The sequence below is a fragment of the Coturnix japonica genome, chromosome Z (assembly GCF_001577835.2).
Source record: "Coturnix japonica isolate 7356 chromosome Z, Coturnix japonica 2.1, whole genome shotgun sequence".
Taxonomy (NCBI): Eukaryota; Metazoa; Chordata; class Aves; order Galliformes; family Phasianidae; genus Coturnix; species Coturnix japonica.
The window spans coordinates 23,271,450-23,296,158 of NC_029547.1; the positions used below are offsets into that span (position 1 = coordinate 23,271,450).

Consider the following 24,709-nt stretch of genomic DNA (forward strand, 5'->3'; position numbering starts at 1 on the left):
CAATCAAATAGATATAAAACTCCTTATTTCACATGCCTTCAGAGAAAAGCTTATGAATTGAAGTAGTAAGGGTAAGACTTAATACAAAACCTTCAAATGACATATAAATATCCAGCAAGTGCCATGTTAAAAGATCCAGTGTTTCAAAAATAACAGAGAAGCTGTAACTCTAATAAACTGAACTTGTGGTTAGAGGTTGTTAACAGTATTTTGACAGAACCATATAGAAACTTATAATTTTATCACTATTAAATGATGCTGGGGAAAAGGACTTACATGCTATTGATTCCAGTTCTCTGCTCTTGCACAAAGTCATGCTTGCGAGAGAGAAGCAATCCCTTCACACAGTCATTACATTACATATATATAGCATCAAGATATGTATCATCTTAATCCTTTTATCTACATTCCATGGTCCACCCAAAAAAAAAAAATTTCTCTGCTGACACTCAAACGTTCTTTCAGAAATTCAGCTTCAGATGATGAAGACACTTTCAATTCCAATTACATTTTTAATTAGTTTGCTTTTTTTGACAAATGCACAATGAAACAACTCTTGTGTAGTTGCTGCTACTACAGTGATTCTTTAGCTAACAAACATCTAACAATCTTCAGAAGATGCTACTAAAATAAGATAGTAACTAAGTTCTGAGAGACCCTATATTCATTAATAGCTACTGATGATTTCATCCCTATTCAGAGAACAACTTATGCTCCTATTGGGAACAGTTTCAGCCACATTCTGTGGACAGCCACTCTGCATCTGTGAAGATCAGTTTACAATAACAACAAGAAAAAACTTGTGCTTGAGCTGGACAGATAATTGGCTGATGGTAAGATCAGAGAACTGAGACAAACTGGGACTCAAGCATTAGAATCACATGAGGGCAAAACACAAAAAAATCACTGCGATTTCAGATTGAGAAACCTCCTACCTCTATCGCCATCGAATGGATAGGGCTAGTTCTAAATGCAATGACTGTGGACACAGCCCAAAACATTAACACAAACCTGAAAATGACTGATGGCACACAAAGCTTGATTTCTATCCCTGTTCTTTCATTTTAAGAATTTCTTCATTTCTCAATAGGTTTTTGAAGATTTTGATTAATTTGCTTGTTTGTTGTCAGTAAAACTGAATAGTTATGGTTATCCACAGGAGAATGAAATGGTATTGTGATCGGGCAGAAACAGGGCAATGTAAAAGCACTCAACTCCCAAATGTCTGTGTAAGCAATCAAAAGAAGGTACTTAAGAAGGTAGTCCATTAAGCAGAAGGAATTGTTATGCACCTTAGCATCAAATAAATTTCTTCTGCTTTATGATACAGAAAGTATCATAAAAGACACCCACCTGGCTCCATGGACTTGTGACAGTCCAGAGTGGAGTAGTAGGTCTCTTAACTGTTCCCACTCAAATGCTGGTGAGGGGTCTGGAGCACAGGCCATATGAGGAGCGGCTAAAGGAGCTGGGATTGCTCAGTCTGGAGAAGAGGAGGCTCAGGGGAGACCTTATTGCTCTCCACAGCTACTTGAAAGGAGGCTGTGGTAAGGTGGGGGTTGGCCTCTTTTCTCACATAACTAGCAATAGGACTAGAGGGAATGGCTTCAAGTTGCACCCGGGGAGGTTCAGGCTAGATACTAGGAAAAATATCTTCTCTAAAAGAGTGGTTGGGCACTGGAGTGGGCTGCCCAGGGAGGTGATGGAGTCAGTGCCCCTGGACGTGTTCAAGAAACATTTAGATATTCTACTGCGGGACACAGTTTAATGGGGAAATACTGGTGATATCTGGATGGCTGGACTACTTGATCCTAGAGGCCTTATCAACCTTAGTGATTCTACGATACTTCAAGAAAGTGAACAAAATGAATACGCCATATCTGCAGGAAATTAGTTAGCAAAATCTCTGGAATATCTGTTAGACAATTGTTTAGTAGCATATAAAGAAACTCCATAAACCTATGACAGAAATCTAACAAAAACAAACAAACAAACAAAAACACAACACACGGTTCAAAAGGATTTCATGGTCGGCAAAATTTTGCATTTGCACTGCAGTCATAAATACATGAGACTTCAAAAGCAGAGTTTTCAGTTCCTGCAAGTTAAGTGCTTATCCACTCTTCCATGAGACATACTTAGTCCTCTTTTGTTTATTTCAGAACATGACAGTGTTTCAGTGGAACCAGTCTGAGAGGTGGATCACAATATGTATTATAAAATGTTTTAGGTGTTTGCTGGATTTCACTGGAACTTGCTCTCAAACTTTTATTTTCCTAGGAAGGTGTCTGGTTATGATGCGAGATAATTCTCAGATAGCTTCAAGTCTTTCCCTTACAAGGAGTCCCTACACTGTGAAGCCTCAGGCATCCCTAGTTCCTAACTGTGCTTGCAGTGCAAGGCAACCCTTAAGGCAAACCTGAACTAAATGATCCCCAGAAAATCTGCACAAAAAATTATTATTTTTAAAATATTGTTCTTTAAAAAAAAACAAGTATTAAAAAAAAAAAAAAAGAGAGAGAAACAAATCTCATGACAGACTAAAATTTTCCCACCATTCAGGGATCTCAGGCCCTAATATTCCCATTTTGTGACCTATTACACAAACATATACTAAAACTGCTATTCCTACCTCAAAAAGTCAACGGTCCCACAAAAAAAAATCCACAGAAAACAAAGGTCAAAGTGCTGAATGGAGGAAATCATAAAACTAACCTTCAGCTCCTGCTGCAAAAGAAATTCCCCTGCTGTCCCAGAGGTCTGTGATTCACACAGCTGCAGCTAAGGCAGAACTGAGCATTATGTTAGTTACTCACACTGCAGATATGAAAGAGGTCTATGGAAGAGTTTGGCTGGCAGAACAGAAGAAAAGTATCACTGACTAAACAAAGACTGTCAAGAGGCAGCAAGGGCTGGCTGGCTCTTCTCTCAGTGCCAGGCTATTCTCCATGAGCTACTCTCCTAGCACCAGGAACAGCAGTATGGCTGACAGGGCAGGTTTACTGCCATTCAGGGCCCAGCCCCATGATACTTAAAACAGGCAAGCACAACAGACCCAGAAATTGCACCCAGAATCAACAAACAGTCCAGATCAACAGGCAAGCTCACAGCAATGGGAAAGGTCCAAGATCACACTGGGGAGTCAATGCACAGTTTGGGTCCACTGAGTAGCAAGCAGGTCCACAGTGACCAGGGAGGGTTGAGGCCAAAGAATAAAGCCAATATATCCTCAAAATTTAAGGCAACACCTGATACTACAGATGATACTGTCTTTCTGGCATTTGACTTAACCACTTGTATCTGTAATTTAAACAAAAAACTGGCTTTCTCAGGATGTGGTGTTTTATTCAGCTGCCTGGACTGACTGACTGATTGAATGTATGAATATATACACATACTTCTTTTCTCTTTATCCTTTTACCTTTTGCCTCAGTGCTCCTCATTGAATTGATGATCTTCATTGAACTGATGGTGCAGATTTCCAAAGTATTCACTTATGGTTTGAATATGCATCATTACAACTATTGGAAACTCTTCAATTTCACTGATATCCCCTTTCCGAGATCAAGAAGCAGCTTTCCCAAGCCAAACACAGCAGGCCTGCTAATGCTTCCTGACCACTCAGCAGCTTTGGTATAATACTCAGAACATTCTGCCTTTAGCATGTGGTAAAAAAAACGAAAACCAACACATGTGATGTTCAGGCTTCTACAGGCATCTGTTGGAGTCTGATTTTTACACAATTGCAAACAGTCTGTTCTTGCAGGTCTTACAATGTTATTACATTACCTGTGGTTCCTTGTTGTGTTGGCTAGGATCCTTCTCATAACTCTCTGCATAGATCCGGAGAGTAGCTCTCACATGGCTAGAAGCGCTCATTCTAAAGATGAGCCTGGAAGCGTCTGAAAAAATAATCCGCAGCCCCTATGGGAGAAGGAGGAGTGTCATACATTAAGGTGGCAATACCTCTTACACATCACAGTTTTCACTACTCTAAAATAAAACATGAAAGGAAGAACCATAAGGATACAATTTCACTTTAACTCTAGGCAACTCATTTATTACTTTTTTCCCCTCTCAAATCCAGAAACAATCTGTGTTTTCACTCCCAATCCTCCAACCAAAGGCTTTTTTACTGCTGTTTTCAGGGTTTTTTTTTACTAATTTGTTCTTGTTCTCTGTGGCAGAGCAAAAAAATCACCAGTCTGTGAAATATTTATAAGATCAACAGTGTATGGCAAACAGCTACTGAAGCAAAAGTCAGCTGTCAGTACTGAATACAAAAGTCAGCATCAGCTCCCTCACAGACCATGCATCAAGACCTGATTACAAGGATTTCAACAAAAGTCTGGAGTACAGACTAGAAACCCAACCTGTGTTGTTAATTTCAAGTATATCACTTATTGTGCACTAACTGTATGAAGATCTAAAAAGATTTATTATTAATTAAGTAGGAATTTACTTAATTCCTTCTCTTTTATTTACCCTTCCTACTTTCATACTATACATACAAACACATTCTTCGACAGGTCATGTACCTGAATCTATAGTCAACAGCCTCTATGTACAGAGATGCTATAAGGTAAGCAAGAAGGGCAGACAGGTAAATTTGCTCCCATTAAAACAAAGGACTAAACTAAAAAGTTAAATAGTTGCAGTGTTTTCATCCTCTAACAGCTTTGCACTAACTTATGGTCTTGTTCCCTTTCTGTAAATAGTATCCCTAGGCTAAATGTTACCTCTGTTCTGCCAGTGAACTTCTATTTTCCATTTTAGTCCTGCTGTTGGCAAATGAGTGCACAAACTGACATCACTGTTAATTTTGTTGAAGATGCAGCAAACCATTTAAAAACGAGAAAATTAAAGAGAGAAGTATTATATTCTTCCATCTTTATCAGCAGCCTGAGAAGAAACTGATGTTATGAACATGGTGCTCCCCCATACTAAAATATAAGCGCAAAAAGCCTTTGTTTGCTCAGTTATATGTCAAAGTATCTTCAACAGTGTCTGGATGATAACATGAAGAAATATGTAACAGGAAAGTATAACACATGGGCAAAAGGCTGAGGCAGACAGCACAGCATGCAGTCTCCTGCTCATCACTGGTGGAAATGTATAGGCAATGGTGGTGACTATGTTTAAAAATGGTGTTTTATAACTGAGAACTTGCTCTATCAAATAGTGCACTTTGTATTTGTTGCGGCTTCTATGGAAATAAACAGGAGGCATTATTCTCCTGCGTATTAATATTAACACACACAACGGTAAAAAAAAATTCATCTAGTATTCCCAATACTAAAAGCATATGTAATAATCAAAAATAGTTTATATTCAGCATAACGAGCTTTAGAGCTTTTTTTTCCTACTGTTTGCTATTAAGCCAACTTATTAACGGGTTGGTTCGTATGATGTTAGTGGGAGTTTGGCCATTGGTCTCAATGGAATTTCAGCTTGGATAGATAAAAATATATAGTCAGTTTGTTATGATCTCATCCTTTGAACAAGGAGTTGTCTCTTGCTGACTGCTAACTACTCCTAATTCCTAACAACAGCAAAATGAAAAAATATATAGTTCTAGATGCAGTTTCTTTTGAATAATTGTCAAACCTACAACTAAGAGCTCAAAATATATAACATTCACGTCAACCATTTTGAAGTGGAAAGGAAGAAAGCCTAACGTACTTGCACAAAATGAAACCGTGAACATAAAAGAGCACGTGAATGTCTTCCTACCCAATAGCTACATGGGCATTTTGCATGTCCCTGCAAGGTCAAGCCACCTCCGTAGTGATAAATCTAGTAAAACCACTTGAACACTCTTCTAACATATTCTGCTTACCTGGCAAGAATAACAACTATACATCGCTGCCTCTCTCAGAACCTCAATATTGTCTCACCACTCTTTAAATTATGGTCTTTTGAACAAAAAAGGTTTACAAACACTCCCCATAACTCTATCCTTCTTAATGCTATTTTTTTCCACCAATCCAAAGCATCTGTAGCCACTCTGATGCTACAGTTTACAGCACTTAAGTTTTTTACATAGTTTACAAACACGCAACATGCATTCAGACAGTTTACTATTTCTGAGCTTATTTTCAAGAATAAACAATTGGCAATATTGTTTTTTACACAAAAGGGATCACAGCTGATAATTGTCTATAAGACTAGGATTTCTGCCATACAGCTAAAGCTATTTTTCAAAGGGTAACTATAGAGACACAGTGACTGTACTTTTTAAAAACAACTCTCTGTGAAGTGCCGGGAGTGCTAGGGAAACAGTGGCCATCAAAGCTGGACTGTGAAAGTCAACTTTCATGTCACGTTTGCACCTGGAGCTACAGCATAAGTCATTTCTGGCACAGAGCTCCACAGCAGAAACCTGTCTTTTGACTCTCAACTGAAAGCAGCAATTTGGAAACTAGCAAAACTTTTCACTCTGTAAGGCAATGGGATTTAATGAGAACTATTATGTATTTACATTTCTTTATGTTTTCTGAAGCATATACCACAAAGCTGTAGCTTACACTTGTTAAAGCCAAAGGAAAAACAGCTAATAACCAGATAACTATGAAGAAGCATTACCTGTCTAATAACCTATGGTCTGCACTTAGGTGAAGACAAAATCAAAGAGTTTATCCCTGCTCACTACTACAGAGTGCACTGCTTAACATACAAAATATTCCTTTCTGGTATTTTTTAGCTTTTGTGATCACCATTGTCAAAGCAAACTGACAAAAAAAGCCCATAAAACTGAAAGCAGCCTACTTACTGTTTGACATGATGGCATTTTCTCACCTGACATAAGCTCAATGAATTTATAGCCACATACTTCCTATTTATTATACAGAAAATGTCAGCTCTGTGAAAGCGCATAGAATTTTATATGCAGAATTAATAAACTGGCTTGAGGGTAAAACAAAGAAGAATAACAAACTGGAAATTCCACAGTACAGAAAAAGTTCCAGTTTTAGTAAAACAGGGCGCAATGTTTGTCACGAACATGTTTTATTACGGAAACTGGTAATTCTTTTCTCCAAAAGGAAGCAAATGTAAACCTTCAGTACAGCTCCCACAACGGATATCTGCAGATCTTTATGTTAGGCAAATCAGCACTGATGATGGATATTAATTAGCCATGTGGAAATTCTGAAACAAAATGTCCTTGCCACTGGTTAACCCACTGGCTTTGAAGCCAGTATGACAAAGATAAAGCTTCACAAGGATTTCTCTCCTTTTGCACTATGATCCAGTTAAGCAGTTTACTGATGCACTAAGATCTCTGAAGTGTCCAGAAAACAGAACTTTATACACCCTGTGCTATGTGGTTTCACTTCCAGTGGTTTCACAACTTTTTCAGTTAGCAATTTTGTGATTAAACAAGTGAGAATTAAAACAGTAATTTAGGATAAACAAGACTAAGTAGCAAAGTTAAAGAAAAACTACTTAAGATTTTGAAGACTACTATTAAATGGTAAAGTGTCACACTAGCTTAAAATCTATCTCAGTAGCAGTATAGTAGACAGACACATGCATAAATTAGAAGCATGCTGAACAGCTATACCTTTCTTCAAAATACTGTGGATATCATTATTTTAATTTACTCATCTTGAACATCACCATTCTGTCTGTTCTGACAAGAAATATGTTATTGCTGACATGGGACTGAAATATCATTCTGAACAAAGAAGAATTTTTCCCTTATCTCTGGAGGGTCATATGAAATAACTTTCAGAAAAGACCCCCAAAAAACATGAGACTACATGCAGAGAATCCTACAGCCTAAATCTAACAAAGGAGCAAGACAACACTAAGGAAATTTAAATAACAAACATTAGGAGTTTTTTTCTCTAAATCTCAGAATACGATAAATCTTCATGAAAAAGTTGATCCTCTTAGCTGGTAATTTGTTTGATACTGTTATGTGCTAATATCTGTGCAAAGGCCAGCACAGTTTTCAGGAACAGCAGAATGTTTTGTTTAACTTTATGGCTTATTACCAAATTGTGATGATAAACAATATTCATCTATTTGTTTCAGAATAAACTAGAGTATGGTCTGCTTGTATTGCTACATACCTATTTTGTTATTGCTGTTTGTTTACTGCAGTTTATTAAGACTGACTTAGTTGTAGTCCAATAGAAGCAGTTCAGATACACTGAGTACAATTTTCTATCCACTTACTACTGAGGAATAAAAGGTTCCTGAAAGCCTAGGTGAAAAATCTACACGAAACAGTCACAAACAGGCTCCTGCATTTGCACGAAGAGCATACAATGTGAGGAAAATGGCTGCAGTGTGAACTGTTGTCTATTTCCGTGGAATAATGCCATTTCTTATTTTATTATGCTTGGAGAATTCCACCAAGGCTGCAAACACACAGAGCCAGGAATGTAAGCTTGTCAGATGATGAACAGATTGAATTGTACTTTCATCAAATGAATGCTTTTGCCAATGAAAAGACATGGTCTCCATTTCAAAGTCCATTTAAAAACAGAGCAAATCATGCTTCTCTGTATTACACGGTGACGTGATTAGCAGTTGTACTCCAATTTAGGAAACAGCTTTGGATGAAAAGAAAGGGAAAGTACACTAAAAATTTACAAACTTTTTTTTTAAAGGACAAGAGTCACAAACCTGCCATGCCTGTAATTTTCCAGTGGATTCGGATATGACAATACCCTCGTACCTTGTTTCAATAGCAATATGTACAAAGACAGTTGTTCAGTGGCAGGTGGGCTGCTTATATCATCTGGATGCAATAATGAATGGAAACTACAAAGACACTGAGCAGAATGGAACAGCAACTGTTTTAACAGCTCATAATATCATTTGGTGGAGTATGATCAGGTCAAGCAATTTACAAAGCTCACAAACAGGACAATAAAAATAAGCAGCATAAAATCAGAATACATTTAAATGTGAGCCACATCTCATATTCAAAATGTTTTTAGATACATCTATACCAGGCAAAAATACATGCCTGCTTTTGTGTTTGTCATGGAACATCAAAGGCTCAGTTTGAGCTGCAGAACTTGATAGCTAAAAGATCTTAATATTGACATAGCCTACAGTCAGCCCAAAAGGAACACAGAGCACTTATTTTGGCTAGGGAAGGCAAACATGCCCCGATATGGAACAATCTGCTTAAATCTTCTGCATGCCATTGGCAACAATGGAATAACATGTCTTAATTATGTGAATACCAAAAGTAAGAAAATTTTAACTTTTTTTTTGCAATGTACAGCAACTGTAGATTTCAGATAGAAAACAGAAAAAGCAAACATTGCCTTTCTATATGACACTTCCATTACGCAGGAAAGGGGTCCCTCTCTATATTTGCACTGCTGGCAGCAGGGACCCCATCTCTGCCTACATTCTCTATGACACTACAGTCTCCATTTATGCACAGCAAATGCAAGCCAAAACAGCGGTGGATTATCTTATCCAGTCTGAGCTGATCTTAAGTAGGAAATGTGGTATCTATCAGAGCAAATTTTAAAAAATGTCCTATAAATAAATGGTAAGGCTTTCAGCTGAATGTAAGAAATGTTTTAATAGACACGTTGAAAGCTGCAAAATTTTCCTACTCCACCACCACAGCCATACCTGTCTTTTGGTCACAGTGCCATCCACAGGATCTATGTACTCAAAGCTGTCTGTTCTTTCCACACTGTAGATACTGCTGCCCACAGCAAACTGCTGATGGCTGAATGACTTGTCAGTGATCAAAGTTTCCAGGTCTCTCATTATGAAATACGCTGTTCTGGGTTCCAGTGCTTCATAATCAAACCTTGCATGTAGATAAAAAAGTAGAAGTAAAAACAAAGTCCACTTAGAAGACGATTCTTTTTTCACAGATCTCAATACACACACAATTAACAATTTGTTGATTACTCCAAAAATTGACAGTGGACTACTGAGGTACTGACTGCAAATTAAACCAGAGCATTCTGTATATGTGCCACAGTTCTAATCTGGCCACCTATCTCTTGAGGCAATAGAAACCATTTGGAAAACACACTGTATTGTAATGTTAAAAAAATCATATAATCATAGAACCACAGAATTACTAAGGTTGGAAAAGACCTCTAAGATCACCTAGTCCAAACATTCACCTGCCACCAATATTTCCCCACTAAACCATGTCCCTTAGCGCAATATGTAAACACTTCCTGGACATCTCTAGGGCCACTGTCTCCACCATCTCCATTGGCAGCCCATTCCAGCGCCTGACCACTCTTCACGAAAAGTCTTTCCTAATATCCAACCTGAACTTTCCCTGGCGCAACTTGAGGTCATTCCCTCTAGTCCTATTGCTAGTCACCCAGGAGAAGAGGCTGTCTCCCGTCTCACAACAATCTCCTTTCAGGTAGTTGTACAGGGCAGTAATGTCTTTCCTGAGCCTCCTCTTCTGCAGACTAACCCCAGCACAGACAGCATTCTGAAATCATGAGCACAATCAGTGCAGTGCCCTGAAGAAAATGAGATAGAAGAAACTTTGCTGAAAGTTTTTAGGAACAGCTGTGTTCCTCCATGACTATACTTACTCATCTGAACTAAACCTATTTGGAAAGAAAGAGGGAGAGAGGGAGAAGCTAAGGTAAGATCTGTGTTATGTGAACACCAATTAGAATTCACTCTTTTGAGACATTAATAAAAACAGGTATTTTTGAATCTTCAGAGGAGTTCTCCTAAGTTCAAAGCAAGCACAAAATCAGTTTTCACAAAAGCATTTTCATGAAGAAGCATGGAGAAACAAATGTATGAGAAAACTTGCTGAGGTTTTGACATTTTTCAAAACCATGTAACCAGCTACTCCCAGAGATTCTACATGTAATATAAAGGAAGTTACATATATGCACAACTCCTCTGGTGAGAAAAGTCTGCTTACTCAACTGATAAAAAACTGCATACAGAACAGTGGCAATCTGCAGCAGATTTTCATTACATGGGCATATCAAACAAATATCTAAACGTAGCTGAGCACAGTTCGTCAAGCCTTGTTTTAGAAGAATCAACCCACTGACTGCATAAATTCCTGTGCCTTCATTTTTCTCACCTGCAGTAGTAGTGCCGACCAAACTTTGCCCAGTGATCCCTGACGATTTCTTCTACGCTCTGCTTTCGCGCTGCTAGGATTGAAAGCCAAACAAGAACAGCCCACAGTCCATCTTTCTCTCGAAGGTGATCAGACCCTAAGAGAGATATGTAAAGCACATAATTTGATATCACTGCACATGAGATAACAAGCTAAGAGGCTGGGCAAATGTCTCCTTTAACTTGTACATCACATAATGATAGCCAGGAAGGTACTAACTTCCACAGCTACGGTAGCTTTGGTGACAACCGGAATTCATTTTTACATATGACTATGTCTATACCCCTAATGTGAAGTAAAAAATGTACGTGAGTACATGGATAGTGGTAGCAGTAGAAATACATTTTTAATCATTTTTCTAGCTTGCTGACATACAGGGAACTTCCACATTTCTGGTACTGTTTCCCAGAACTGGGCAAGACATGCAGACTCCTGGCCAGGAGTGTTCTGTGTTATGTGAGTCAAGTATCTGAGTATTCAATATCTGAGTATTCAGAGATACAGGAGGCATAAATTCAAGTCTACCATATGAATTCAAATCAGCATGGACCTGAATTGGCAATTTCCACACAGAAAACCAAAAGGACAACTTGGAGTAATGGACTGCTTTGCAATAGACACATAACTTACCTGGACTGGGAGCATTTCTATCAAGGTAAACTCTGTCTATTAGAACAGTAATGTATCAAACAGCAAAAAGTTTCAATATAACTATCATTTCATAAGCAAAGAGTATTCTATAGGAAAGGTATTGGTCATCTCAGCAAGCACTTGCTCCTTCTGATAATTTAGAACAAGTTTTTGTGGCAATCTGTAGCGAATCTAGCTGAACCATTCTGAAAATCAATAGGAAGTATGATCCAAAACACTTGATACTTAGTAAATGCTGGAAGATGAATACTTTAACTAATCTGTGGCCACTGCTCTGGCAAATTAACACCAGATTTGGTTGAAGTTTTTTAGTCACACTTAGTTATCATTTTCTGTTTACACAGTATGGAAACCCTGGGTACAAGGCAAATGCATTAAGTCAGAAGTTTTGTTTGTTTGTTTGTTTGTTTTCTTTCATGAATTATTAACCCATAGTTTGACTACCCATGCCCCCAGAAATTACTTAGCAAAACATTCTACAAAGAGAAATCAAAAAGGCTTTTGTTCCAAAATGTGTTTCATGATATATTCACCCTCGCCAAATATAAAAATTCTGCTGCATCAAGTCTGATTTGCAATTCTCTATTTTTTATATAATAGCCTGCAAGTTCTGTACACAGATTTGTCAAAAATGACTGTTTTCCTACTGGCAAAGGATCTGGTTCTCGTTATATAAATTGATGCACTGAAGCTGTTAATCCTGTGAAAAATTGTCAAGAGAAAATCAAAGACATAAGGAAAACAGTGAGATTCGCCTGGAGCAACTGTGATTTCTGGGGTTAACTCTTTTAACATCCATCCCTCAGTTACCGCTGCTGCCTTTGTCTTTCAGTCCATCTTTCTGACAGAGAGCAGCAAGTCAAGGTAGCAGCTGCTATTCACACAAATTTGCTTCACACAAAGCATCCATCGACCTGGGTTTGCCACAGCTCTGCCTGTAACTCAGGCTCCTTGGATTACATTCAGCCCTAGAGGTGTACACCACCCCCCACCCCTTGAATCTAACATTTACAATTACTGCTGAGCTAATTATGCATAAATTACTAATCCATACAATACCAGAACTGCATAAAAATTACTACTGGCTGTAAAGGGGAAAAGTGTTTATAGAAAGCACAAGAAAAAAAAAAAGATACATGAAGATTTTGCTTGAGTCTGTCAGTTGGGTCCTGTAGAAAACTAGGACACTGAATAGCTCAAGTGGATTTAAGAATTGAGACAGCCAGCCATGTTCCTTCATGTTTGCAAAGTAGCTGTCATGATACTGAGAATACTTACTTTCTGCCACTTTTGACCTGCCTTGACCTGCAGTCTGTGAGCTGCTCACAACAAGGACAGTCTGCTAATACAGTGCCTGGAGCTATAGCCTGGTCCCCTAGCAGCTGCTATAAAAACAGTAAGAGCTTACTTTGTTCCCTGGTTCAGAGCCTCCGGATGCTATCAAAGCATGGAGTGCTGCCTGATCAGAAGAAAAAGGGCAGGGTTATTTATGAGCCCTTGGAGCTTAGCAAATAGCTTCAGATAAAAAAAGAAAACAAATGACCCCGAACAGGAAGTCAGCCCTTCATATAGTCAGATCCTCACCTCTTCTACTCCCTCCTCATGGTAACACAGTAGATTAGCTAAAGGATGCCCTCCAAAGAAATACCAACAATCTGGTCTACAGATAACAAAATCAGCTTTGCTCATATGCAAAGCAAATGGCATGATCCTATTTTTTATTGCAAACAGGTTTCTTCCTAGATAACGCTGCCAGTGCAGCTTTCTGCCGCTGCCACTGAAAGGAAGATGTAGAAGGGAGCTGTCACCTCCCACCAGCACCTGTCATTTCTTTGGGAACAGCAGAAAAGTTGTTAGGCCAGCACAGGTGCAGGAGGGTTTCTGGGTGTCAGAAGAAGCTTGGCTACTGCCCATGGCCAGGCAGGACAAAAGGGTGGGGAACTGCAGCTTGGCACTGCTGAGTTGTTTTGGGAGCAGGAGCTGGTAGGGGATATTGGGCAGGGTGGAGGAGAACAGGGATGTTATGCATGGTCCTGGAGATGGTGAACTTGCCCCAGCACTGCTGTTCCTTTTTTCTTAACCTTCATGGTTCTTCTTTTAGCCATTCATTCTTAGCACAGGAAACATTAATTCTGCCTAAAAGTCATCTCTATTGATGATATTACCCACAACTTAAATTGCTTAATCTGTTCAACAGACACTAGCAGCAAGTGGAGATGTGTTAGAGATAAATACACAAGTTATTTGTTTCAAAGTAAGTGATCATTTGCTCTCCCAGTGCGCAACACGCTGAAGACTGCAAGCCATCAGTTCACACGGTGAAAGGCACACTAGTCAGTCAGCAAAACAGTCAATATATCTCGACATGTGTATAAAGGTCTAAACTTAGCACTGAAGAAAATAAGCATTTGATTTAACAAACAGTTTGAGTATGTTTCACTGAACCAAAATGGTCCAGTGAAACATGGACATAAGAATTTTTAGAAAGGTCTCCGAGCCTTGTTTTGGCATGGCTTAAGCTTATAAATCTCTGTGAAGAGGGATGAGTGTACACATGTATTATTCTTCTGATCCATTTAGCAGCTTTGGCGTGTGTTCTGTCCTTGTGTGCCCTTCATGATGACATACAGACTGTTGTTCCTCTGGAAAGAAAAAGCATAGTACGAAAGCAATCCAGAGGCAGAAGTCTGCATGGAAAAACCTGTGAACAACCCAACCCTTTCAGAATTAAAAAAAAAAAATAAATAAAAAATCAGTGATTAAAAACACTACCCTAACAGCAACAGTAACCCTGCATTTCCAAGAAATGTATTGATTCATTATTCTTATTAGAAGGAAAATTGACAACTGGGATTTCTCTCCAAACTTATTTATTCCACCTCTTATTTTACCACATATACATATGTGCAAATTTATAGCTTTCATTTCTTTTAGCAAATTAAAATCCACTAGTGCAACTCTGTTAGTCAACTCTGGCTTTCACTTGTTTTATCTTTGTAGGTGTCTTCACTTCCTCTCTCACACTTACTGTCCACCTCACATGCTCATAATACAAGGGAGGAAGCTAGCTCTGCCAGCTCAGTTCAGTTAGCAGTATCTTCCTTCGGTTCATGTACTTAATATCTGTTGTTGTGAAATCTGCAAAGGCAGTCAGTTTGTGCAAAGTGATCAAATAAAAGGAGCCTCACAATTCCTGAGATTCCAATACTACCAATCACTTTGTTTTGCTGAGGGCACTCAGCAATCTCAGGATAATTCTCACTGATAATTCAGATTGAAAAATACATAGCATTAATGAATTCCAGCCCCTGTGTAAGGAGACAAAACAGAAAGAACAGTGGAGTCAACAGTCTTCTAATTATGTCATTATTTGCCATTGGTAAGGAAAATTACAGTAATGGCAAGTAGTTGCACAGATTATTTTTAAGTTAATCTGCCATGTATTTCTCAATATAACAATAACAACAAAAGTTATTTTATACTACTGCAACTGTTAATTACTATGGGCAGACTCAGAGTAAACAATCTGGGAAGAACTGTTAGAGCACATTCCCATTCACAAGTACACAGACAGGCTTAAACTGAAGTAGTTTTGAGAGTCAGTAGGCTGAGAAACAAGTCAAATTAGGAAAAAATGCTCACATGACTATTTTTTTTTCTAATGCTGCCAAACTGTTGGGCATGCAGGCTTTCTTTTATATGTCTCATTTATTCTTTATCTGATAAGAGCTTCAATTTTGATAGACAGTGAGCCTTGAGGATCATATATAAGAAGAAAATGTAATTGCTTTTCCCTAAATTAGCCAATTCTGTCTAGCATACTGCACTCCGTAAATGCAATTTTAAAAGAGATGTGAAACTGAAGCATGTACATAAACTCACAGTAGAACATTTTGTCCGCACACAGTTTGAGCCTTACAAATTTATCCTCCAGTGATTTGAATCTTGGTGACATTTTAGACAAATGGAGTCTTGCATTACTGCAACAGATAAGACCACACAGCCCTTTAAAGGCTTTTATCATTTTCAGCCCCAGACCATCTTTGTATTCTCCAGTAGTTCTTCTTCCACATAATCTTGCAGGAGAAAGCAGATGGTATTAATGGCATCTGGAAATCTGGGAGATGGAACATGCAAGTTTATGAAAGATGCATCAATTACTGAGGTGGCTTAAACTGCAGAAAGATAAATCAGCCATACAGCTCTCTGAATCCTGATTAATTCTTTGCTGATGAAATTTAGAAACTAATTGCTGCTGCAGATGCCCTTCTCTGAACTGTGTCCTAAACATTAGTCATAGAACCAGAAAGCTACTAACCTCATCTGACAAGCTCCCCACACGACTACAAAAATGGAAGAAGATTTTAAAGCACTGGTTGAGCTCCAAGATCAGCTGCCAGAAAACAAGTCTGGGAAACGCAGCACTAGGGATGTTTTCAAAATCTTTTGTCCTTTTATAGCAGAAACTTTGCTTTTATTTATCTGCCAGTGCAAAATCCCTTATATTGTAAGACTAAGGCTCTGTACTGTTTGGAAATTCCAGCTGGGCTGGATTACCTGGGTATACAACCAATCAGTCTCCAGTGCTGCATGGTTAATTTGACAGCAGAATGTGGATATGTAAATCTCCATTCTCTTTCACAGAACAGTAATTTCCCCACTCTGATCTGCTATATGGTATATTTCGTTAAAACTTCTTCACTGAAAACTAAGATGTGTCAATTCAGTTCCCTAAATAGCCGTGATGGAGAGGAAAGCTGTAAGATTTACCCAAATGCCCAATACTGTCAGAAATTTGTGAAGTTCATGCAGCTTTTAGGACATTACCAAAAGGTTCGCAATAAAGTAAATATTTATTGCTAAAAACAGCTCACATTGCTAAAGTACTGGTCATCTACACACCAGCCTATATTTTACTAATAAACCTCCTGGCATATGCAGTTTGCTCCAGATAGCTGCACAGAACTGAAAGACGATAAGAAAATTGCAGCAAGGAGAAAAACAAACTTTAGATATCATTATAATTGCCTTGTAGGCTCTGCCACAACTTACACAAAAACTACCTACACTCTGACCCAATGCTCCAAGTGGTCTGCATGCCAGTAGGCTGGAACCTCAACAGTTTACACTATAATTTAGATGGCATTGTCAAAAATGGGAGGCCAAGTGTCTTTCTGAACTGCCAGTGAAGTTCTCTAGGTACTAGGAAGCTGATTGGAGTGGACCAAGGCACACCGGTCTGGTGTTCCTGTAGAACAGCTCTCCTCATTGGCCAACAATATGTTGTTCAGGCACCATTACAACTCACAAGAGACAGAATTTACTGGAAATACAAAGAACTGATCATGGGATAGGAAGATCAGACTAAAATGGCAATTCAAAGAGTGCTAGGAATGCAGAAATGGATGTGAGGTCAGGAGATGATAGCTGCAAAAATCAGAATAGCAGCTACTAATGGCTTTACAGAACGATGAAAGTAAAGGGGAAAAGTCAAGGGCAGTAAGAGAGAGGAGCCACAGCTGCCTACTTTCAAGAACAGGCAAACTCCATAGGCCCTTTTTATCTCTGACTGTCCGTCCTTCCCCACTCCAACAAGCATCTGCTACTTTGGTTAATAAAGAAATAAGGTAATCACAAATCAGAACATCCTCAGTGTTTCAGTAGATTAAGCTCAGAAACCATTTTTCTTGATCTTGATCTCTATATGGCTGATCTGCAGGAAGATCAGTATAACTGATACTCAGGAAGACCGAAGCATGCACATGGATACAGGTCATGTCATTTCCATGTTGCAGGGAAATTTGATATTTGGTCTTTTTCATGCAGTACAACAGGCTGCACACAGTTGGCTAGTGCATCCAGATGTACTCCAGTCTGTAGGAGTTACCAACAAATTCCCATGGGCTAATTCCAATGACAGATCACATTTTTCTTTTCCTACAGCATGACAGTGAAATCAGGGTTGCTCATTTTCAAATTATTTAGGTGCTGATGACACCCCATTGATGTCCCAAGAGCCACCTAAGTTTCATGGAAATAACAATCTTTGGATATACCTGCAAGAGAAACTTTAATATCCAGAGAGGAATAAAGAATTGACTTAGTGAAAATGCATCCAAAACCACCCATCTGGTTCAGGCAAACAGAGATGAAGTCTAACAGTATATAACAGCAAATGACAGTACATTCTGAAAGGTACAAGATCTGAAAATGCCACCCTCCCCAAGCTAAAGCCATCATTCTATGACCTTGCCGAAAGCCCTCAGAAAAAAAAACTTATCCAATGCAGTACCACACTATGCCAGATACAGCAGCTGAGCCAAGGCAACCAGGGAGCTAGTAATGGGACAGTGGTTCATAATCAGAACAGAAAGCAGAACACACAGCTTTACTTATTCTTACAGACATTTAAAGAAAACGAATGCATTCTTGAGTTCTTCCATCACAGCCCAGATACTCAGAAGAAAGTTAATGAGAGACTATTGAATAAAGTGGTATGTGTATGGCTTAAAGATACCCTCATTTTTAAACAAGCAGCGTTCTGGCCTAGTTGACCTCAATTAATAGTAACGTATTTCCAGAGTTAACTAAATCAAAGCAACATGAAATTTCCAATCAGATTTTACTGCACAATAAATGATTTTCTATTAAAAGCTGTAGGCAAGGAATTATACACACACACACACACACATACACAAAATACTTCATAGAATTTGCATCAGAATATACAATGTATTATTAGCTATGCAATGTGTTAAGTTATTCTGATATATAGTTAATCAAAAACACTCATATTGCAACCATAATAATAAAAAATATAAAGAAGAAATAAATTATATTTCAGAATCCAGGAAAGATAAACAGGAAGCACTGTAAAATGTGTTCAGTTTTGCTCATTCTACAAAACCACATTTGTTCAGTTTTATACATTATAAGCTATGGGTTTGCTCTGAATGCAGCTCAGATTTATCTTTCTGCATTCTGTTGTTTGACTGGTTCTTGGGACAGATAAGGGAAAAATACTTAGGGAGAACAGGTGTTGATATGCAGCTGAATTTATTCTAGAGATGACTTTATCACTATCTGGCTTTCCAGTATCTGTAATGTTCTAAAAAAGGGACGCGTGTAACAGGTTTGATTAGACATAACAGTCCTCACTTTGTACACTGATTCATGTTAGGAAAAACAAAGGTCTGCAAGAACCATGCAAATGCAGGCAAAATCCTTCAAAATGCCATGGCAGTCCAAAAAAAACTATTACAATGGAGCTAGAGACATGCTTCCACATAACATTCAAATCAGAATATAGTGGCAGATGCCTTTCAAGGTTGTCAGAGCAGCGACCAATGGCTTTGCAATACCCACCTTTCACATTTTTCATACTTCAAGGTATGTGGACACCAGCGACTACCAGATGACCAAAATACGAGAAGCTGACAGTCCTTTGTTCAAGCATAAGATAATTTGCTGATTCTTTATTATTATTATTACTATTATCATTATTATTTTGGCTTTGTCTTGAGGAACCTCGGAAAATAACTGTCATTTAAAGTCTCCGGATATGCCTGACTGTGTACTACTTACCAGTGCCAAAGCTTTCCTCCCCACAGAGCGAGCAACGTCCAGAATCCATGAGATTGGAAAAATATCTCCATCCTGTTGGTGTTTCATACACAGGAACCTTCATTGCTTTTGCCACTCTGCAGAAGACACAATAAAACATCACACACGTTTACACACTGCAGTACTTTGGAAAAAGTAGGAACCTCAGCTGAAGAGGCTTTACCAGCATATTTCTTTTGTTACTGAGCCAGACTGAGTTACATGTAGAGATTTTTAAATCAATGCATTCTTTAAAGTTTCATCACTGTGTTGAAGTACCTTCCTTTACAAAACACAGGAGGCCAACTACTATATGCTAGGAATACATTTCTGTTCATGTGTTCAAAGCCAAGCCAGTACAGGAGAGCTTCCAAGGCACAGCATCTACTCTAAAAATGCATTTATATGATTCTGAGGTAAGCTGGATGTGCAACCCCCTTTAAGGAGCCCTCTACAAAGCTAAGGATTTACACAGACTGGTTATTACCATTCCTCTTAATTCTTGCTCTCACTGCATTTTCAATCAACTGCATTTTAATATGAAAAGTAAGATTTGAGGAATAGTCAAACAATCTGATTGACAAGGACCTTTCACAGATGAATAACTGAGATGTCTTATATAGGTTGCTCCTAAAGTAATGCCTCCTATTTATCCTCACAGAAACTGCAACAGACACAAAGACCACAAGAACATCATCTGATAAATTTCCAGCTACAAAACACTGTTTCTCAACACAGTCACCACCATTAACTATGCATTTTCACCAGCAATGAACACCATCCTGCATGGCAAACTTGTAAAGATCTGCCCCACTGTTAGTGTCACCTTTGTTGAAACACACCACCCACCACCTCACTGTGCTCACATCCATTGTTTGATCTACAGAAATATTCACCAAGCACTGATGAATGTCAGTGGGCACAATTTTTTCCACATAGAGGAATACAATTCCACACCTCTGCTTCATACACACTTCCATGTCAGACATCATTTGATCAAACTGCCCCACTGCTGCCACCTGTCACACAGCATATATATAACAGAATATTGGTGGGAAGGTTCAACCTCTACTGTCATACCACCAATACCCACCTCTGACATCATGGGCCAGCAGAATAATAATACAGGAGATGTTACTTTCAAAGCAGCCCTCATACTTAATTTTAACTACAGTCAAGCCCAGACAAAGTAGATCTGGCAGTATTCAACCTGCTTAACACAATCCACCTAGAATTTATGAGTCAAGGCTAAAGCAGTCACCTCTCCAATCAATAGAGAGAGACCTGTTTTGAGACAGGCTGCCGTTCTTAAAGCATATCGAGGCAGACCGGATGACCCTTCCAAATGTGGAAATACTGACCCATTTGAAACCTGAATCAAAGTTCAGCCTTTCAGAATTATCTTTAATTTGTTCATCAGTACTGTCTCCAAATCCACTTTTTAAAAATTTTTTCCAGGTAATAAAGATCCAATGCTATCTAAGTCAGCCTAGGTGTTTATTTTTTGTATTTATACATAATATCTAAAAAGGGTGTTTTATAATTGAAATCAAATAGGAATTGCTGATACTTATTTGAAGAGTGTTAGAAATAAGTACACAGAGTAAAAACATATTAATGTGCTTCATCTTAAACTTGTATTTCATGTCTCTAATATGAGGTTGAGGCAAGTGTGTACTTGTGTGCTCATATAGCACTAGCTGTAGTTTTAGACTTTAGATGTACCACTGCATAACAGATGCCATACAGTGCAGAGCTTAACAGGTTTATGGTTGGCTCTGCAAAAAAGCAAAAACATAAAAGGATTTAATCTGTATGTTGTAGTAAGTGCAGGCTGGGAACAGGACCATACTGCCAAAAAGTAGAAAACAATCCAAAAGAAAACAATGGTTAACATGCTGGAAGAGCAGACCCAATTCTCTTGAGGTAGCCTAACAATACACCACAAATATCTCTGTTTGCAGAAATGTTCCAATATCCTGGTGCTGTTTCAGGAGAAGGAAATCCTTTCCCTTTCACTCTTCTAAATTTCTCTACTTTGGGAACAAATAGACTCAGATGGACTTGTTTTGACCACCACAAAAGGCTTCCAGGATCTGTTAAGCTTGTTCAAAGTTTTCTGCCTACTAGGCCAGCTCTGAAAATACACCTGATGATCCTGCTGGTATTGGGTTTATTTTAGAGTAAGCCTTTCAAGCAAACAAACATATCATACATATAAACACACAAAGCTTACAGTGAAATACAAGATTATTCCTTGCAATTTTTGGTTGTTTTTGTTCTTGATTCTTAACAGAGTAAATTATTAGAAGTAGCTCAACTTGAGCAACTACTTATCAGCAGCGCTGAAGAAAAAGACAGTTACATCATCTTATGCAAGAAGGACAAAATTTGACTAAATAAGGGACTTGACAGTACACCATAGTCTAAGTAAAAACAATTTCTGCCCTGAGTTGTGCCCAGAGAAGATTCCCTTTATTCTCTATGCCTGTTTTCCCCCTTTGGACTCTGACTTCTTTGAGCAAGGAGTAGTTCTGTTTTCAAGGCTGTGAGGCTCTATCCCAGCTGAGTAATGCAAACCACAGTAACCTTTACAACAATCTTTCTTCATCACAAAGCTACAGAAAGGCAATAAACTGTCTGTCCAAACTGACATTCAGATATTATCGTATCTAACAGGTCTGGCTTATCATCTCATCCAAATAGCATGCTAATTGGAGAATATACAGATCCTTCCCCTCCCCTTTGCCAACATGTTTTTCCCTGCCGTACCCATATCCGTGCCTACAGTTCCAGTAATCTGAGGAGAATGTACAGTTTAAATATGACAGCTTTACAGCATCACTACCTCCTAGTAACAATTACTGACAGCACAGAATAAGTTTTGGTAAACAAAGGCATAGTCCAAATGCATGTATCAATTCAACAGTCTTCTGTGTTAAGCTGTATCTCAGAAACATGTAAACCCATCCCAGCATTCAACAGATGCTTTTAGAGACATTGTACTGGCTTCATATCTGCACACAGTACTTCATATTCCTTTATTAAATATGTGACATCACTAGACGATGAAGATAGGAGCTATTTTCCTGTAGCACACTGAAAAATAAGCAACTTCTTTCTTACTGTCAATTTGCTGAAACAAAGAATCACCAGTGGAAGTCCCATTAAATACATGTACCATTATACAGCCTATAGACATGTATGACAAATGGCATGCAGGGGGTTCCCAAAATTCTCAAGGCTGCAGACTAAGAGCAAAAATGAGCTATATCAGATCAAAGAAATAACAATGCAAGCTACAGGAAAACACTGAGAGGAAGGAGCTGGGAAATTATCACAACTTCAAAGACATGGATGGAAAACACAAATTAAAGGTGAGGATACAAGGGGGAGCATAAATTTCATATTCTACTAAGCAAAGATTATAGTGAGGACTTCTGGAATAGTGAATTCTGCAAGAACAACCGCTGACAAGTTATGCTAAAAGTTCTTGTTTTGGGTCACAGATCCACAAATTACAATTGATGCTGTTTTTAGCAATGCAGCTTCACAGGATAGCTCAAACAAGCCTGTATATACACAGTTACTTAATCTTCTCTTTAATTTCCCTAAGTTAAAAGCAGGAGACTGAGTTCTGTGATCCTTAAATTTTGGGGACTTAGAAATGGAAAGTCAAGGGGATGCAATAAAGTTTTTATTGTTTATATGAGGTCTCCTGGTCAGGGAGGATATAATTTCTCCCAGAAAGTGAGTTTTGGAACTGGTCCCACAAAGAGATTGTAACTTGAAGAGGTAGTGGACACACTGCCTGCCTCATCTGAGGGAATTTTTTATGTTCTTATATGTTCCATGTCTCATCATCAAGGTACTGATGTAGCAGTGCTCCTTGAGGGACAATAGCTAAAGCTGTGAATTCTCTGGGTGTAGGTGTCAGCTGTCAAAAGGCCATGTCCAGAGCAACTCAAGAAGACTGGAAGAAAATATGCCATACAAGTAGATTCATTTTCCTGGTCTGTTTGAGCAGAGGCATTCTATTTATGTCTAACCACACAGTCAATATACCTGTGTTTATATGTTCTATGAGTATGAACAATGCAGAAGGAATACAGCAATCCACGAGCATTCTGGCTCTCATCACCTCAGACATTTCATGGGACTAACTTCAAACAGTATTCCTGCTTACCTTTTCTCAGCGTAAGTGCTCACTACATCAATGAGAATACATGGTAGAGTTTCTCATGCCTTCTGCTGCAATGAGTAGCTCTTGCTAGAGAGGACACAGGATATTTACACTCGGGCCTGCATTCATTTCAATTAATTTGTCCACAGCAGAGTTAAGGGCATTCATGTTCCCAGTATGTAAAAAAAATAAAGGGAAAAAAACTTCAAAGAATAGTTACATGCATTATTGAAAACTATGTTTTGTGAATTCTAAAAAAAACAACAACAAAAAATAAGGCAGGGCAGCTGTTCTTACATGGGGAGATAATGAAGTGAGTCAAAATAACTGTATGGTTATGTAGTAACGTTTACCTGTCAGGAGACTGATGAGGAAAATCTACTTGTTCTGAAGCAGACAACTGCACAACTTACCTTACAGATGCCCAGTTGACAGTCATATGCAGATCACCTAAATAGGAAAATACGGGGTACGGGACTCTGGATTCTCTTTTGTCAATGAAAACACTATCCTGCTTAAACTGTGTTAAAAAGTAACTTCTCACTGAGAAATATATATATTTAAAAGGGTTAAAGGATTATCCTTGTGAAGCTGTTCCTTCAGTTTTCTATCCACAGTAGACAACAGATTATTTTTCACAAATGGACTAATAAGGTAAAATGGTCCTGAACAGAATCTATCAGTCTCTGTAGATCCATAAGTCACTGCAGTTTTCTAATAACAAAATATCACTGATTGCCATGGAATAATTGCTGTGCTAACAAAAGTCAGAGGAGAGTTTGGTCCAGTCTGTTAACTACATTGCCACAAAAGGACATGATGAATACCTGTCATTCAGATACAACAAATGGTCTGGGGCGAGCTGACTTCCTTGTGCTCAGTGAAACTTTTATAACTTCTGAGAATAGATCAGTCAATCAAACAAAATTGTCCTGCCAGAACTGTGACACCCATTCACTTCAAAGATAAAGGTCACAACAGTGAGGGGAAGGGCTTTCTTTCACATGTCTCATGAACAGTAAATGACTGGTTAAAGTTTTGCATAGCAGATGAAACGCTGGCTATGGTAAACTGCAACCCTGCACTCAATGAAGTCTTAGTGGGCAAAAAAATGTGGGAGATTGTAATGGAAGAAACATGAAAGAAGTGGCTACTGCATGTCTTCCTCTCAT

At 38.5% G+C, this 24,709-nt stretch overlaps 1 protein-coding gene across 2 annotated transcripts in view; it reads right to left on the reverse strand.

Annotated features, from left to right (window-relative positions):
* Positions 1 to 24,709, reverse strand: part of PGM5 (phosphoglucomutase 5) — a 59,986-nt gene that overhangs the window by 4,603 nt on the left and 30,674 nt on the right. For both annotated transcript variants that reach the window (XM_015848859.1, XM_015848860.1), the window contains exons 7-10: positions 19,337 to 19,452; positions 11,063 to 11,198; positions 9,610 to 9,793; positions 3,790 to 3,924 (exon numbers count right to left, since the gene is read on the reverse strand). In XM_015848859.1, the coding sequence (XP_015704345.1) occupies positions 3,790 to 3,924; positions 9,610 to 9,793; positions 11,063 to 11,198; positions 19,337 to 19,452 (571 nt within the window). The remainder of the gene's footprint in view (positions 1 to 3,789; positions 3,925 to 9,609; positions 9,794 to 11,062; positions 11,199 to 19,336; positions 19,453 to 24,709) is intronic.